We start from the raw sequence: 19,484 nt of genomic DNA on the forward strand, positions 1-19,484 counted from the left end.
TTATATATCGGGGTGTTGGTGTTCGGGGTTTTATATATCGGCGTGTTGGTGTTCGGTGTGTTTATATATCGGGGTGTTGGTGTTCGGAGTGTTTATATATCGGGGTGTTGGTGTTCGGAGTTTTTATATATCTGGGTGTTGGTGTTCGGGGTGTTTATATATCTGGGTGTTGGTGTTCGGGGTGTTTATATATTGGGGTGTTGGTGTTTATATATCGGGGTGTTGGTGTTCGGGGTGTTTATATATCTGGGTGTTGGTGTTCGGGGTGTTTATATATCGGGGTGTTGGTGTTCGGGGTGTTTATGCATCGGGGTGTTGGTGTTCGGGGTGTTTATACATCGAGGTGTTGGTGTTCGGGATGTTTAAAAATCGGGGTGTTGGTGTTCGGGGTGTTTATATATCGGGGTGTTGGTGTTCGGGGTGTTTATATATCGGGGTGTTGGTGTTTGGGGTGTTTATATATCGGGGTGTTGGTGTTCGGTGTGTTTATATATCGGCTGTTGGTGTTCGGGATGTTTATATATCGGGGTGTTGGTGTTCGAGGTGTTTATATATCGGGGAGTTGGTGTTCCGGATGTTTTATATCGGGGTGTTGGTGTTCGGGGTGTTTATATATCGGTGTGTTGATGTTCGGGGCGTTTATATATCGGGGTGTTGGTGTTCAGGGTTTTATATATCGGCGTGTTGGTGTTCGGGGTGTTTATATATCGGGGTGTTGGTGTTCGGGGTGTTTATATATCGGGGTGTTGGTGTTCGGTGTGTTTATATATCGGGGGGTTGGTGTTCGGGGTGTTTATATATCGGGGTGTTGGTGTTCGGGGTGTTTATATATCGGGGTGTTGGTGTTCGGGAAGTTTATATATCGGGGTGTTGGTGTTCGGGGTGTTTATATATCGGGGAGTCGGTGTTCGGTGTGTTTATATATCGGCTGTTGGTGTTAGGATGTTTATATATCGGGGTGTTGGTGTTCGGGATGTTTATATATCGGGGTGTTGGTGTTCGGGATGTTTATATATCGGGGTGTTGGTGTTCGTGGTGTTTATATATCGGGGTGTTGGTGTTCGATGTGTTTATATATCGGCTGTTGGTGTTAGGATGTTTATATATCGGGGTGTTGGTGTTCGGGATGTTTATATATCGGGGTGTTGGTGTTCGGGATGTTTATATATCGGGGTGTTGGTGTTCGCGATGTTTATATATCGGGGTGTTGGTGTTCGTGGTGTTTATATATCGGGGTGTTGGTGTTCGGGGTGTTTATATATCGGGGTGTTGGTGTTCGTGGTGTTTATATATCGGGGTGTTGGTGTTCGGGATGTTTATATATCGGGGTGTTGGTGTTCGTGGTGTTTATATATCGGGGTGTTGGTGTTCGGGGTGTTTATATATCGGGGTGTTGGTGTTCGTGGTGTTTATATATCGGGGTGTTGGTGTTCGGGGTGTTTATATATCGGGATGTTGGTGTTCGGGGTGTTTATATATCGGGGTGTTGGTGTTCGGGATGTTTATATATCGGGGTGTTGGTGTTCGAGGTGTTTATATATCGGGGTGTTGGTGTTCGTGGTGTTTATATATCGGGGTGTTGGTGTTCGGGGTGTTTATATATCGGGGTGTTGGTGTTCGTGGTGTTTATATATCGGGGTGTTGGTGTTCGGGGTGTTTATATATCGGGGTGTTGGTGTTCAGTGTGTTTTTTATATATCGGGGTGTTGGTGTTCGGGGTGTTTATATATCGGGGTGTTGGTGTTCGGGGTGTTTATATATCGGGGTGTTGGTGTTCGGGATGTTTATATATCGGGGTGTTGGTGTTCGGGGTGTTTATATATCGGGGTGTCGGTGTTCGGTGTGTTTATATATCGGGGTGTTGGTGTTCGGGGTGTTTATATATCGGGGTGTTGGTGTTCGGTGTGTTTATATATCGGCTGTTGGTGTTAGGATGTTTATATATCGGGGTGTTGGTGTTCGTGGTGTTTATATATCGGGGTGTTGGTGTTCGGTGTGTTTATATATCGGCTGTTGGTGTTAGGATGTTTATATATCGGGGTGTTGGTGTTCGGGGTGTTTATATATCGGCTGTTGGTGTTAGGATGTTTATATATCGGGGTGTTGGTGTTCCGGATGTTTATATATCGGGGTGTTGGTGTTCGGGGTGTTTATATATCGGGGTGTTGGTGTTCGGGATGTTTATATATCGGGGTGTTGGTGTTCGGGGTGTTTATATATCGGGGTGTTGGTGTTCGGGGTGTTTATATATCGGGGTGTTGGTGTTCGGGGTGTTTATGTATCGAGGTGTTGGTGTTCGGGATGTTTATATATCGGGGTGTTGGTGTTCGGGGTGTTTATATATCGGGGTGTTGGTGTTCGGGGTGTTTATGTATCGGGGTGTTGGTGTTCGGGGTGTTTATATATCGGGGTGTTGGTGTTCGGGGTGTTTATATATCGGGGTGTTGGTGTTTGGGATGTTTATATATCGGGGTGTTGGTGTTCGGGGTGTTTATATATCGGGGTGTTGGTGTTCGGGGTGTTTATGTATCGGGGTGTTGGTGTTCGGGGTGTTTATATATCGGGGTGTTGGTGTTCGGGGTGTTTATATATCGGGGTGTTGGTGTTCGAGGTGTTTATATATCGGGGTGTTGGTGTTCGGGGTGTTTATATATCGGGGTGTTGGTGTTTGGGGTGTTTATATGTCGGGGTGTTGGTGTTCGGTGTGTTTATATATCTGGGTGTTGGTGTTCGGGGTGTTTTTTATCTGGGTGTTGGTGTTCGGGGTGTTTATATATCGGTGTGTTGATGTTCGGGGCGTTTATATATCGGGGTGTTGGTGTTCGGGGTTTTATATATCGGCGTGTTGGTGTTCGGTGTTTTTATATATCGGGGTGTTGGTGTTCGGGGTGTTTATATATCGGGGTGTTGGTGTTCGGGGTGTTTATGTATCGAGGTGTTGGTGTTCGGGGTGTTTATATATCGGGGTGTTGGTGTTCGGGGTGTTTATATATCTGGGTGTTGGTGATCGGGGTGTTTATGCATCAGGGTGTTGGTGTTCGGGGTGTTTATGTATCGGGGTGTTGATGTTCGGGGTGTTTATATATCGGGGTGTTGGTGTTCGGGGTATTTATATATCGGGCTGCTGGTGCTCGGGGTGTTTATGCATCGGGGTGTTGGTGTTCGGGGTGTTTATATATTGGGGTGTTGGTGTTCGGGGTGTTTATATATCTGGGTGTTGGTGATCGGGGTGTTTATGCATCGGGGTGTTGGTGTTCGGGGTGTTTATGTATCGGCGTGTTGGTGTTCGGGGTGTTTATGTATCGAGGTGTTGGTGTTCGGGATGTTTATATATCGGGGTGTTGGTGTTCGGGGTGTTTATGTATCGGGGTGTTGGTGTTCCGGGTGTTTATATATCGGGGTGTTGGTGTTTGGGGTGTTTATATATCGGGGTGTTGGTGTTCGGTGTGTTTATATATCGGCTGTTGGTGTTCGGGATGTTTATATATCGGGGTGTTGGTGTTCGTGGTGTTTAAATATCGGGGTGTTGGTGTTCCGGATGTTTATATATCGGGGTGTTGGTGTTCGGGGTGTTTATATATCGGGGTGTTGGTGTTCGGGGTGTTTATATATCGGGGTGTTGGTGTTCGGTGTGTTTATATATCGGGGTGTTGGTGTTCGGTGTGTTTCTTTATTGGGCTGTTGGTGTTCGGGATGTTTATATATCGGGGTGTTGGTGTTCGGGGTGTTTATATATCGGGGTTTTGGTGTTCCGGATGTTTATATATCGGGGTGTTGGTGTTCGGTGTGTTTATATATCGGGGTGCTGGTGTTCTGGGTGTTTATATATCGGGGTGTTGGTGTTCAGGGTGTTTATATATTGGGGTGATGGTGTTCGGGGTGTTTATATATCGGGGTGTTGGTGTTCGGTGTGTTTATATATCGGGGTGTTGGTGTTCGGGGTGTTTATATATCGGGGTGTTGGTGTTCGGGGTGTTTATGTATCGGGGTGTTGGTGTTCGGGGTGTTTATGTATCGGGGTGTTGATGTTCGGGATGTTTATATATCGGGGTGTTGGTGTTCGGGGTGTTTATATATCGGGGTGTTGGTGTTCGGGGTTTTTATTTATCGGGGTGTTGATGTTCGGGGTGTTTATATATCGGGGTGTTGGTGTTCGGAGTGTTTATATATTGGGGTGTTGGTGTTCGGGGTGTTTATATATCTGGGTGTTGGTGATCGGGGTGTTTATGCATCGGGGTGTTGGTGTTCGGGGTGTTTATGTATCGGCGTGTTGGTGTTCGGGGTGTTTATGTATCGACGTGTTGGTGTTCGGGATGTTTATATCTCGGGGTGTTGGTGTTCGGGGTGTTTATATATCGGGGTGTTGGTGTTCGGGGTGTTTATATATCGGGGTGTTGGTGTTTAGGGTGTTTATATATCGGGGTGTTGGTGTTCGGTGTGTTTATATATCGGCTGTTGGTGTTCGGGATGTTTATATATCGGGGTGTTGGTGTTCGGGGTGTTTATATATCGGGGTGTTGGTGTTCCGGATGTTTATATATCGGGGTGTTGGTGTTCGGGGTGTTTATATATCGGGGTGTTGGTGTTCGGGGTGTTTATATATCGGGGTGTTGGTGTTCGGTGTGTTTATATATCGGGGTGTTGGTGTTCGGGGTGTTTATATATCTGGGTGTTGGTGTTCGGGGTGTTTATATATCGGGGTGTTGGTGTTCGGGGTGTTTATATATCGGGGTGTTGGTGTTCTGGGTGTTTATATATCGGGGTGTTGGTGTTCGGGGTGTTTATGTATCGGGGTGTTGATGTTCGGGGTGTTTATATATCGGGGTGTTGGTGTTCGGGGTGTTTATATATCGGGGTGCTGGTGTTCGGGGTGTTTATGCATCGGGGTGTTGGTATTCGGGGTGTTTATATATTGGGGTGTTGGTGTTCGGGGTGTTTATATATCTGGGTGTTGGTGATCGGGGTGTTTATGCATCGGGGTGTTGGTGTTCGGGGTGTTTATGTATCGGCGTGTTGGTGTTCGGGGTGTTTATGTATCGAGGTGTTGGTGTTCGGGATGTTTATATATCGGGGTGTTGGTGTTCGGGGTGTTTATATATCGGGGTGTTGGTGTTCGGTGTGTTTATATATCGGCTGTTGGTGTTCGGGATGTTTATATATCGGGGTGTTGGTGTTCGGGGTGTTTATATATCGGGGTGTTGGTGTTCCGGATGTTTATATATCGGGGTGTTGGTGTTCGGGGTGTTTATATATCGTGGTGTTGGTGTTCGGGGTGTTTATATATCGGGGTGTTGGTGTTCGGTGTGTTTATATATCGGGGTGTTGGTGTTCGGTGTGTTTATATATCGGGCTGTTGGTGTTCGGGATGTTTATATATCGGGGTGTTGGTGTTCGGGGTGTTTATATATCGGGGTGTTGGTGTTCCGGATGTTTATATATCGGGGTGTTGGTGTTCGGTGTGTTTATATATCGGCGTGCTGGTGTTCTGGGTGTTTATATATCGGGGTGTTGGTGTTCGGGGTGTTTATATATCGGGGTGATGGTGTTCGGGGTGTTTATATATCGGGGTGTTGGTGTTCGGTGTGTTTATATATCGGGGTGTTGGTGTTCGGGGTGTTTATATATCGGGGTGTTGGTGTTCGGGGTGTTTATGTATCGGGGTGTTGGTGTTCGGGGTGTTTATGTATCGGGGTGTTGATGTTCGGGGTGTTTATATATCGGGGTGTTGGTGTTCGGGGTGTTTATATATCGGGGTGTTGGTGTTCGGGGTTTTTATGTATCGGGGTGTTGATGTTCGGGGTGTTTATATATCGGGGTGTTGGTGTTCGGAGTGTTTATATATTGGGGTGTTGGTGTTCGGGGTGTTTATATATCTGGGTGTTGGTGATCGGGGTGTTTATGCATCGGGGTGTTGGTGTTCGGGGTGTTTATGTATCGGCGTGTTGGTGTTCGGGGTGTTTATGTATCGAGGTGTTGGTGTTCGGGATGATTATATCGGGGTGTTGGTGTTCGGGGTGTTTATATATCGGGGTGTTGGTGTTCGGGGTGTTTATATATCGGGGTGTTGGTGTTTAGGGTGTTTATATATCGGGGTGTTGGTGTTCGGTGTGTTTATATATCGGCTGTTGGTGTTCGGGATGTTTATATATCGGGGTGTTGGTGTTCGGGGTGTTTATATATCGGGGTGTTGGTGTTCCGGATGTTTATATATCGGGGTGTTTGTGTTCGGGGTGTTTATATATCGGGGTGTTGGTGTTCGGGGTGTTTATATATCGGGGTGTTGGTGTTCGGTGTGTTTATATATCGGGGTGTTGGTGTTCGGGGTGTTTATATATCTGGGTGTTGGTGTTCGGGGTGTTTATATATCGGGGTGTTGGTGTTCGGGGTGTTTATATATCGGGGTGTTGGTGTTCTGGGTGTTTATATATCGGGGTGTTGGTGTTCGGGGTGTTTATGTATCGGGGCGTTGGTGTTCGGGGTGTTTATGTATCGGGGGATTGGTGTTCGGGGTGTTTATATATCAGGGTGTTGGTGTTCGGGGTGTTTATATATCTGGGTGTTGGTGTTCGGGGTGTTTATATATCGGGGTGTTGGTGTTCGGGGTGTTTATATATCGGGGTGTTGGTGTTCGGGATGTTTATATATCGGGGTGTCGGTGTTTGGGGTGTTTATATATTGGGGTGTTGGTGTTCGGTGTGTTTATGTATCGAAGTGTTGGTGTTCGGGGTGTTTATGTATCGAGGTGTTGGTGTTCGGGATGTTTATATATCGGGGTGTTGGTGTTCGGGATGTTTATATATCTGGGTGTTGGTGTTCGGGGTGTTTATATATCAGGGTGTTGGTGTTCGGGGTGTTTATATATCGGGGTGTTGGTGTTCGGGGTGTTTATATATCGGGGTGTTGGTGTTCGGGGTGTTTATATATCGGGGTGTTTGTGTTTGGTGTGTTTATATATCGGGGTGTTGATGTTCGGGGTGTTTATATATCAGGGGGTTTGTGTTCGGTGTGTTTATATATCGGGGTGTTGGTGTTCGGGGTGTTTATATATCAGGGTGTTGGTGTTCGGGGTGTTTATATATCGGGGTGTTGGTGTTCGTGATGTTTATATATCGGGGAGTTGGTGTTCGGGGTGTTTATATATCGGGGTGTTTATATATCGGGGTGTTGGTGTTCTGGGTGTTTCTATATCGGGGTGTTGGTGTTCGGGGTGTTTATATATCTGGGTGTTGGTGTTCGGGTGTTTATGGATCGAGGTGTTGGTGTTCGGGATGTTAAGATATCGGGGTGTTGGTGTTCGGGATGTTTATGTATCGGGGTTTTGGTGTTTGGGGTGTTTATATATCGGGGTGTTGGTGCTCGGGGTGTTTATATATCGGGGTGTTGGTGTTCGGGGTGTTTATATATCGGGGTGTTGGTGTTCGGGGTGTTTATATATCGGGGTGCTGGTGTTCGGTGTGTTTATATATCGGGGTGTTGGTGTTCGGGGTGATTATATATCGGGGTGTTGGTGTTCGGGGTGTTTATATATCGGGGTGTTGGTGTTCGGGGTGTTTATATATCGGGGTGTTGGTGTTCGGTGTGTTTATATATCGGGGTGTTGGTGTTTGGGGTGTTTATATATCGGGGTGTTGGTGTTCGGGGTGTTTATATATCGGGGTGTTGGTGCTCGGGGTGTTTATATATCGGGGTGTTGGTGTTCGGGGTGTTTATATATCGGGGTGTTGGTGTTCGGGGTGTTTATATATCGGGGTGTTGGTGTTCGGTGTGTTTATATATCGGGGTGTTGGTGTTCGGGGTGTTTATATATCGGGGTGTTGGTGTTCGGGTGTTTATATATCGGGGTGCTGGTGTTCGGTGTGTTTATATATCGGGGTGTTGGTGTTCGGGGTGTTTATATATCGGGGTGTTGGTGTTCGGTGTGTTTATATATCGGGGTGTTGGTGTTCGGGGTGTTTATATATCGGGGTGTTGGTGTTCGGGTGTTTATATATCGGGGTGTTGGTGTTCGGTGTGTTTATATATCGGGGTGTTGGTGTTCGGGGTGTTTATATATCGGGGTGTTGGTGTTCGGTGTGTTTATATATCGGGGTGTTGGTGTTCGGGGTGTTTATATATCGGGGTGTTGGTGTTCGGTGTGTTTATATATCGGGGTGTTGGTGTTCGGGGTGTTTATATATCGGGGTGTTGGTGTTCGGGTGTTTATATATCGGGGTGTTGGTGTTCGGGGTGTTTATATATCGGGGTGTTGGTGTTCGGGTGTTTATGTATCGGGGTGTCGGTGTTCGGTGTGTTTATATATCGGGGTGTTGGTGTTCGGGGTGTTTATATATCGGGGTGTTGGTGTTCGGTGTGTTTATATATCGGGGTGTTGGTGTTCGGGGTGTTTATATATCGGGGTGTTGGTGTTCGGGGTGTTTATATATCGGGGTGTTGGTGTTCGGGGTGTTTATATATCGGGGTGTTGGTGCTCGGTGTGTTTATATATCGGGGTGCTGGTTTTCGTGGTGTTGGTGTTCGAGGTGCTGGTGTTCGGGGTTCTGGTTTTCGGGGTGCTGGTTTTCGGGGTGCTGGTTTTCGGGGTGCTGGTGTTCAGGGTGCTGGTGTTCGGGGTGCTGGTGTTCGGGGTGCTGGTGTTCGGGGTGCTGGTTTTCGGGGTGCTGGTGTTTGGGGTGCTGGTGTTTGGGGTGCTGGTGTTCGGGGTGCTGGTGTTCGGGGTGTTGGTGTTCGTGGTGCTGGTGTTCGGGGTGCTGGTGTTCGGGGTGCTGATGTTCGGGGTGCTGGTGTTCGGGGTGGTGGTGTTCGGGGTGGTGGTGTTCGGGGTGTTGGCGTTCGGGGTGGTGGTGTTTAGGGTGCTGGTGCTCGGGCTGCTGGTGCTCGGGGTGCTGGTGTTCGGGGTGCTGGTGCTTGGGCTGCTGGTGCTCGGGGTGCTGGTGTTCGGGGTGCTGGTGCTTGGGCTGCTGCTGCTCGGGCTGCTGGTGCTCGGGCTGCTGGTGCTCGGGGTGCTGATGTTCGGGCTGCTGGTGCTCGGGCTGCTGGTGCTCGGGGTGCTGGTGTTCGGGGTGCTGGTGTTCGGGGTGTAGGTGTTCGGGGTGTTTTTATATCGGTGCATTGGGGTTTGATGTGTTTATATATTGGGATACTTTGGGTTGGGTTGTTGCGGTTTGGGGTCTATATTTCCTCTTTACTAACCAGTGATTCTCACTGAATACTCCGTGTTGGATCTGAGTTGCAGCTTCCAGTCTCCAGTATCAATTGGTGATTGCAGTCGGATCACTTTTAGATCCCCAAATATTTTAGTTGTGGAGAAATTTCCAGATCCCTTCCCGATCGTTTCATTTTGACCTGGAAGATAATCATAATATCTTCATTAACTCTTGGGATGTCTTTCACGACAAAGCATTTTTAAGGATATAATCAAACTTCTCCTTAGTCTCTGAAAGAAATACGCACTGAGCTTTCGCATGTTCAAGATTTTCCTGTTACAAATGAGACCATGAAAAAAACATTGTTAGTTCTTTTTCGGCAACCTGTAATTCAGCTATGGAAATAAACATTGTACTTGTTAACACATTTCCTGTTACACTATCCACAGGGCCACTGTCCTTTGAGAAAACAGAGCGCATTGCCATCAACTTCCAATCTTCGACATTTTCCAATGGCACGGCAAAACACCTTAATCTTTTGTTGATGTAGAAATGCTGATTAACTCTCCGACGGACCAATTTTCTTTTCCATTAGAAGTCAAAGGACAGTATGCAGCACAACAGTTTCCAAAATGGGAGCATCAACACCTTTCTGTGGTTGAGAAGATTCAGAGCCAGCTCTTAGTAAACTTAGAGAACAAGGCCATTGCCTGCAACAACACATAGCACTTTCTTCATTAATCACAGATGCTCTTCATTCCAGCCACTACGGTGATGCATAGCTGGGATAGATGTAGAAAATAATTCTTACCATTGGGATTGATGAGTTTGACGTCGCTGGGGTTTCCCCGTATGTAGATGGTAACGTTTTGGAGGGCAGTGTCGATGGAAAAGGTGATGGGATTTTCCACTCGCGGGAGGCTGCTTGTCATCAGCAACAGGATTACCTGTCAAACAGAAAAAGGGGTTGTTGAGGTCCCAGAAACACTGACTCTCACTGGGATATGGGTTGCAAGTAAATAGGTAAAGTTGCCACAGTCCCAGGTGACCACAGGTTGCTTTCCCCCTGGTGGTGGTTTAACCTGAGGATCTCGACACCTTAGGCGAGGGGCATTGTTGAGAAAGTGGGCCTTCAGAAATAGCCTCAGCCAGTACGGCGATTGAGCTCGTGCTGCTGGCTAGGTTCTGCATCACAAAGCAGCTGTCTAGCTGACTGAGCTAAACCGGCCCCATGATAGGTTCCACGCACACGGACACGGTCTGGGGTACGGGTTCCACACACACTGACTCTCACTGGGGTACAGGTTCCACACACACTGACTCTCACTGGGGTACGGGTTCCACACACACTGACTCTCACTGGGGTACGGGTTCCACACACACTGTCTCTCACTGGGGTACAGGTTCCACACACTGACTCTCACTGTGGTACGGGTTCCACACACACTGACTCTCACTGGGGTACGGGTTCAAACACACTGACTCTCACTGGGGTATGGGTTCCACATACACTGACACTCACTGGGGTATGGATTCCACACACACTGACTCTCACTGGGGTACAGGTTCCACACACACTGACTCTCACTGGGGTACGGGTTCCACACACACTGACTCTCACTGGGGTACAGGTTCCACACACACTGACTCTCACTGGGGTACAGTTTCCTCACACACTGACTCTCTCTGGGGTATGGATTCCACATACACTGACTCTCACTGGGGTACAGTTTCCTCACACACTGACTCTCACTGGGGTATGGGTTCCACACACACTGACTCTCACTGGGGTATGGATTCCACACACACTGACTCTCACTGGGCTACAGGTTCCACACACACTGACGCTCACTGAGGTATGGGTTACACACACACTGACTCTCACTGGGGTATGGATTCCACACACACTGACTCTCACTGGGGTACAGGTTCCACACACACTGACTCTCACTGGGGTATGGGTTCCACACACACTGACTCTCACTGGGGTACGTGTTCCACACACACTGACTCTCACTGGGGTACAGGTTCCACACACACTGACTCTCACTGGGGTATGGGTTCCACACACACTGACTCTCACTGGGGTATGGATGCCACACACACTGACTCTCACTGGGGTACGGGTTCCACACACACTGACTCTCACTGGGGTATGGATGCCACACACACTGACTCTCACTGGGGTATGGGTTCCACACACACTGACTCTCACTGGGGTACGGGTTCCACACACACTGACTCTCACTGGGGTACGGGTTCCACACACACGGACTCTCACTGGTGTACGGGTTCCAAACACACTGACTCTCACTGGTGTACGGGTTCCACACACACTGACTCTCACTGGGGTACGGGTTCCACACACACTGACTCTCACTGGGGTACGGGTTCCACACACACTGTCTCTCACTGGGGTATGGGTTCCACATACACTGACTCTCACTGGGGTATGGATGCCACACACGCTGACTCTCACTGGTGTACGGGTTCCTCACACACTGACTCTCACTGGGGTACGGGTTCCACACACACTGACTCTCACTGGGGTACGGGTTCCACACACACTGACTCTCACTAGGGTACGGGTTCCGCACACACTGACTCTCACTAGGGTACGGGTTCCCCACACACTGACTCTCACTAGGGTACGGGTTCCGCACACACTGACTCTCACTGGGGTACGGGTTCCACACACACTGACTCTCACTAGGGTACGGGTTCCACACACATTGACTCTCACTGAGGTACGGGTTCCACACACACTGACTCTCACTGGGGTACGGGTTCCACACACACAGACTCTCACTGGGGTACGTGTTCCACACAAACTGACTCTCACTGGGGTACGTGTTCCACACACACTGACTCTCACTGGGGTATGGGTTCCACACACACTGACTGTCACTGGGGTACGGGTTCCACACACACTGACTCTCACTGGGGTACGGGTTCCACACACACTGACTCTCACTAGGGTAGGGGTTCTACACACACTGACTCTCACTGGGGTATGGATTCCACACACACTGACTCTCACTGGGGTACGAGTTCCACACACACTGACTCTCACTGGGGTACGTGTTCCACACAAACTGACTCTCACTGGGGTACGGGTCCACACACACTGACTCTCACTGGGGTATGGATTCAACACACACTGGCTCTCACTGGGGTATGGATTCAACACACACTGGCTCTCACTGGGGTACAGGTTCCACACACACTGACTCTCACTGGGGTACAGGTTCCACACACACTGACTCTCACTGGGGTACGTGTTCCACACAAACTGACTCTCACTGGGGTACGGGTTCCACACACACTTACTCTCACTGGGGTACGGGTCCACACACACTGACTCTCACTGGGGTATGGATTCAACACACACTGGCTCTCACTGGGGTATGGATTCAACACACACTGGCTCTCACTGGGGTACAGGTTCCACACACACTGACTCTCAATGGGGTATGGGTTCCACACACACTGACTCTCACTGGGGTATGGATTCCACACACACTGACTCTCACTGGGGTACGAGTTCCACACACACTGTCTCTCACTGGGGTACGGGTTCCACACACACTGACTCTCACTGGTGTACGAGTTCCACACACACTGAATCTCACTGGGGTATGCATTCCACACACACTGACTCTCTCTGGGGTACGGGTTCCACACACACTGACTCTCACTGGGGTACAGGTCCACACACACTGACTCTCACTGTGGTACAGGTTCCACACACACTGACTCTCACTGAGGTACGGGTTCCACGCACACTGACTCTCACTGGGGTACGGGTTCCACACACACTGACTCTCACTGGGGTACGGGTTCCACACACACTGACTCTCACTGGGGTACGGGTTCCACACACACTGACTCTCTATGGGGTACGTGTTCCACACACACTGACTCTCACTGGGGTAAGGGTTCCATGCACACTGACTCTCACTGGGGTACGGGTTCCACACACACTGACTCTCACTGAGGTACGTGTTCCACACACACTGACTCTCACTGGGGTACGGGCTCCACACACACTGATTCCTACTGGGATACGGTTTCCACCACACTGACTCTCACTGGGGTACAGGTTCCACACACACTGACTCTCACTGGATTACGGGTTCCACACACACTGACTCTCACTGGGGTACAGGTTCCACACACACTGACTCTCACTGGGGTACAGGTTCCACACACACTGACTCTCACTGGGGTACGGGTTCCACACACACTGACTCTCACTGGGGTACGGGTTCCACACACACTGACTCTCACTGGGGTACAGGTTCCACACACACTGACTTTCACTGGGATACGGGTTCCACACACACTGACTCTCACTGGGGTATGGGTGCCACACACACTGACTGTCACAGGGGTAAGGGTTCTACACATTTTGACTTTCACTTGGGTACGGGTCCCACTCACACTGACACTCACTGGGGTACGGGTTTCCACACACACTGACTCTCACTGGGGTACGGGATCCACACACACTGACTCTCACTGGGGTACGGGTTACACACACACTGACTCTCACTGGTGTACGGGTTCCTCACACACTGACTCTCACTGGGGTACGGGTTCCACACACACTGACTCTCACTAGGGTACGGGTTCCGCACACACTGACTCTCACTAGGGTACGGGTTCCCCACACACTGACTCTCACTAGGGTACGGGTTCCGCACACACTGACTCTCACTGGGGTACGGGTTCCACACACACTGACTCTCACTAGGGTACGGGTTCCACACACATTGACTCTCACTGAGGTACGGGTTCCACACACACTGACTCTCACTGGGGTACGGGTTCCACACACACAGACTCTCACTGGGGTACGTGTTCCACACAAACTGACTCTCACTGGGGTACGTGTTCCACACACACTGACCCTCACTGGGGTATGGGTTCCACACACACTGACTGTCACTGGGGTACGGGTTCCACACACACTGACTCTCACTGGGGTACGGGTTCCACACACACTGACTCTCACTAGGGTAGGGGTTCTACACACACTGACTCTCACTGGGGTATGGATTCCACACACACTGACTCTCACTGGGGTACGAGTTCCACACACACTGACTCTCACTGGGGTACGTGTTCCACACAAACTGACTCTCACTGGTGTACGGGTCCACACACACTGACTCTCACTGGGGTATGGATTCAACACACACTGGCTCTCACTGGGGTATGGATTCAACACACACTGGCTCTCACTGGGGTACGGGTTCCACACACACTGACTCTCACTGGGGTACGGGTTCCACACACACTGACTCTCTATGGGGTACGTGTTCCACACACACTGACTCTCACTGGGGTACGGGTTCCATGCACACTGACTCTCACTGGGGTACGGGTTCCACACACACTGACTCTCACTGAGGTACGTGTTCCACACACACTGACTCTCACTGGGGTACGGGCTCCACACACACTGATTCCTACTGGGATACGGTTTCCACCACACTGACTCTCACTGGGGTACAGGTTCCACACACACTGACTCTCACTGGATTACGGGTTCCACACACACTGACTCTCACTGGGGTACAGGTTCCACACACACTGACTCTCACTGGGGTACAGGTTCCACACACACTGACTCTCACTGGGGTACGGGTTCCACACACACTGACTCTCACTGGGGTACGGGTTCCACACACACTGACTCTCACTGGGGTACAGGTTCCACACACACTGACTTTCACTGGGATACGGGTTCCACACACACTGACTCTCACTGGGGTATGGGTGCCACACACACTGACTGTCACAGGGGTAAGGGTTCTACACATTTTGACTTTCACTTGGGTACGGGTCCCACTCACACTGACACTCACTGGGGTACGGGTTTCCACACACACTGACTCTCACTGGGGTACGGGATCCACACACACTGACTCTCACTGGGGTACGGGTTACACACACACTGACTCTCACTGGTGTACGGGTTCCTCACACACTGACTCTCACTGGGGTACGGGTTCCACACACACTGACTCTCACTGGGGTACGGGTTCCACACACACTGACTCTCACTAGGGTACGGGTTCCGCACACACTGACTCTCACTAGGGTACGGGTTCCACACACATTGACTCTCACTGAGGTACGGGTTCCACACACACTGACTCTCACTGGGGTACGGGTTCCACACACACAGACTCTCACTGGGGTACGTGTTCCACACAAACTGACTCTCACTGGGGTACGTGTTCCACACACACTGACTCTCACTGGGGTATGGGTTCCACACACACTGACTGTCACTGGGGTACGGGTTCCACACACACTGACTCTCACTGGGGTACGGGTTCCACACACACTGACTCTCACTAGGGTAGGGGTTCTACACACACTGACTCTCACTGGGGTATGGATTCCACACACACTGACTCTCACTGGTGTACGGGTTCCTCCCACACTGACTCTCACTGGGGTACGGGTTCCACACACACTGACTCTCACTGGGGTACGGGTTCCACACACACTGACTCTCACTAGGGTACGGGTTCCGCACACACTGACTCTCACTAGGGTACGGGTTCCGCACACACTGACTCTCACTGGGGTACGGGTTCCACACACACTGACTCTCACTAGGGTACGGGTTCCACACACATTGACTCTCACTGAGGTACGGGTTCCACACACACTGACTCTCACTGGGGTACGGGTTCCACACACACAGACTCTCACTGGGGTACGTGTTCCACACAAACTGACTCTCACTGGGGTACGTGTTCCACACACACTGACCCTCACTGGGGTATGGGTTCCACACACACTGACTGTCACTGGGGTACGGGTTCCACACACACTGACTCTCACTGGGGTACGGGTTCCACACACACTGACTCTCACTAGGGTAGGGGTTCTACACACACTGACTCTCACTGGGGTATGGATTCCACACACACTGACTCTCACTGGGGTACGAGTTCCACACACACTGACTCTCACTGGGGTACGTGTTCCACACAAACTGACTCTCACTGGGGTACGGGTCCACACACACTGACTCTCACTGGGGTATGGATTCAACACACACTGGCTCTCACTGGGGTATGGATTCAACACACACTGGCTCTCACTGGGGTACGGGTTCCACACACACTGACTCTCACTGGGGTACGGGTTCCACACACACTGACTCTCTATGGGGTACGTGTTCCACACACACTGACTCTCACTGGGGTACGGGTTCCATGCACACTGACTCTCACTGGGGTACGGGTTCCACACACACTGACTCTCACTGAGGTACGTGTTCCACACACACTGACTCTCACTGGGGTACGGGCTCCACACACACTGATTCCTACTGGGATACGGTTTCCACCACACTGACTCTCACTGGGGTACAGGTTCCACACACACTGACTCTCACTGGATTACGGGTTCCACACACACTGACTCTCACTGGGGTACAGGTTCCACACACACTGACTCTCACTGGGGTACAGGTTCCACACACACTGACTCTCACTGGGGTACGGGTTCCACACACACTGACTCTCACTGGGGTACGGGTTCCACACACACTGACTCTCACTGGGGTACAGGTTCCACACACACTGACTTTCACTGGGATACGGGTTCCACACACACTGACTCTCACTGGGGTATGGGTGCCACACACACTGACTGTCACAGGGGTAAGGGTTCTACACATTTTGACTTTCACTTGGGTACGGGTCCCACTCACACTGACACTCACTGGGGTACGGGTTTCCACACACACTGACTCTCACTGGGGTACGGGATCCACACACACTGACTCTCACTGGGGTACGGGTTACACACACACTGACTCTCACTGGTGTACGGGTTCCTCACACACTGACTCTCACTGGGGTACGGGTTCCACACACACTGACTCTCACTGGGGTACGGGTTCCACACACACTGACTCTCACTAGGGTACGGGTTCCGCACACACTGACTCTCACTAGGGTACGGGTTCCACACACATTGACTCTCACTGAGGTACGGGTTCCACACACACTGACTCTCACTGGGGTACGGGTTCCACACACACAGACTCTCACTGGGGTACGTGTTCCACACAAACTGACTCTCACTGGGGTACGTGTTCCACACACACTGACTCTCACTGGGGTATGGGTTCCACACACACTGACTGTCACTGGGGTACGGCTTCCACACACACTGACTCTCACTGGGGTACGGGTTCCACACACACTGACTCTCACTAGGGTAGGGGTTCTACACACACTGACTCTCACTGGGGTATGGATTCCACACACACTGACTCTCACTGGGGTACGAGTTCCACACACACTGACTCTCACTGGGGTACGTGTTCCACACAAACTGACTCTCACTGGGGTACGGGTCCACACACACTGACTCTCACTGGGGTATGGATTCAACACACACTGGCTCTCACTGGGGTATGGATTCAACACACACTGGCTCTCACTGGGGTACAGGTTCCACACACACTGACTCTCACTGGGGTACAGGTTCCACACACACTGACTCTCACTGGGGTACGTGTTACACACAAACTGACTCTCACTGGGGTACGGGTCCACACACACTGACTCTCACTGGGGTATGGATTCAACACACACTGGCTCTCACTGGGGTATGGATTCAACACACACTGACTCTCACTGGGGTACGTGTTCCACACACACTGACTCTCACTGGGGTATGGGTTCCACACACACTGACTCTCACTGGGGTATGGATTCCACACACACTGACTCTCACTGGGGTACGAGTTCCACACACACTGTCTCTCACTGGGGTACGGGTTCCACACACACTGACTCTCACTGGTGTACGAGTTCCACACACACTGAATCTCACTGGGGTATGCATTCCACACACACTGACTCTCTCTGGGGTACGGGTTCCACACACACTGACTCTCACTGGGGTACAGGTCCACACACACTGACTCTCACTGTGGTACAGGTTCCACACACACTGACTCTCACTGAGGTACGGGTTCCACGCACACTGACTCTCACTGGGGTACGGGTTCCACACACACTGACTCTCACTGGGGTACGGGTTCCACACACACTGACTCTCACTGGGGTACGGGTTCCACACACACTGACTCTCTATGGGGTACGTGTTCCACACACACTGACTCTCACTGGGGTACGGGTTCCATGCACACTGACTCTCACTGGGGTACGGGTTCCACACACACTGACTCTCACTGAGGTACGTGTTCCACACACACTGACTCTCACTGGGGTACGGGCTCCACACACACTGATTCCTACTGGGATACGGTTTCCACCACACTGACTCTCACTGGGGTACAGGTTCCACACACACTGACTCTCAATGGATTACGGGTTCCACACACACTGACTCTCACTGGGGTACAGGTTCCACACACACTGACTCTCACTGGGGTACAGGTTCCACACACACTGACTCTCACTGGGGTACGGGTTCCACACACACTGACTCTCACTGGGGTACGGGTTCCACACACACTGACTCTCACTGGGGTACAGGTTCCACACACACTGACTTTCACTGGGATACGGGTTCCACACACACTGACTCTCACTGGGGTATGGGTGCCACACACACTGACTGTCACAGGGGTAAGGGTTCTACACATTTTGACTTTCACTTGGGTACGGGTCCCACTCACACTGACACTCACTGGGGTCCGGGTTTCCACACACACTGACTCTCACTGGGGTACGGGATCCACACACACTGACTCTCACTGGGGTACGGGTTACACACACACTGACTCTCACTGGTGTACGGGTTCCACACACACTGACTCTCACTGGGCTGCGGGTTCCACACACACTGACTCTCACTGGGTTACGGGTTATCAGCTTTCAGTCCCATTAATTTCTCCAGCACTATTTTGTTAGGAATACTAATTTCCATCAATTTCCCCTTCCCGTTAGACCTGTGATTTCTTATCTTTTCTGGGAAGCTATTTGTGTCTTAATCTCTGTTGGTATAACTGGAGTAGTTGTTCAATTGCTCTGCCATTTCCTCATTCTCTATTATAAGTTGTCCTGTTTTGGACTGTAAGGGACCTACATTTCTCTTCAGTTATCTTTTACTTTGTGTACACTTATTCAAAATTTTCAGTCCACTTTTATGTTCCTTGCACGTTTATTCTCATACCCTGTTTTCCCCTCTTAATCAATCTTTTCTTCTGCCTTTGCTGAATTTAAAACTGCTCGCAATCCTCTGGCAACTTTATCTGACTCCTCTTTGGATTGAATACTATCCTTAATTTCCTTTGAAGCCATGGTTTGCCCACTTTTCCTGGAGCCTCTTTGC

The 19,484-nt window shown here is 50.4% G+C and overlaps 1 protein-coding gene across 1 annotated transcript in view; it reads right to left on the reverse strand.

Annotated features, from left to right (window-relative positions):
- The window catches only part of LOC140386495 (von Willebrand factor A domain-containing protein 7-like), a 232,342-nt gene that overhangs the window by 88,856 nt on the left and 124,002 nt on the right, over positions 1–19,484 (reverse strand). The window contains exons 11-12 of the mRNA XM_072468886.1: positions 9,955–10,090; positions 9,190–9,342 (exon numbers count right to left, since the gene is read on the reverse strand). Coding sequence (XP_072324987.1) covers positions 9,190–9,342; positions 9,955–10,090 — 289 coding nt within the window. The remainder of the gene's footprint in view (positions 1–9,189; positions 9,343–9,954; positions 10,091–19,484) is intronic.

Source organism: Scyliorhinus torazame, chromosome 12 (genome assembly GCF_047496885.1).
Source record: "Scyliorhinus torazame isolate Kashiwa2021f chromosome 12, sScyTor2.1, whole genome shotgun sequence".
Classification (NCBI taxonomy): Eukaryota; Metazoa; Chordata; class Chondrichthyes; order Carcharhiniformes; family Scyliorhinidae; genus Scyliorhinus; species Scyliorhinus torazame.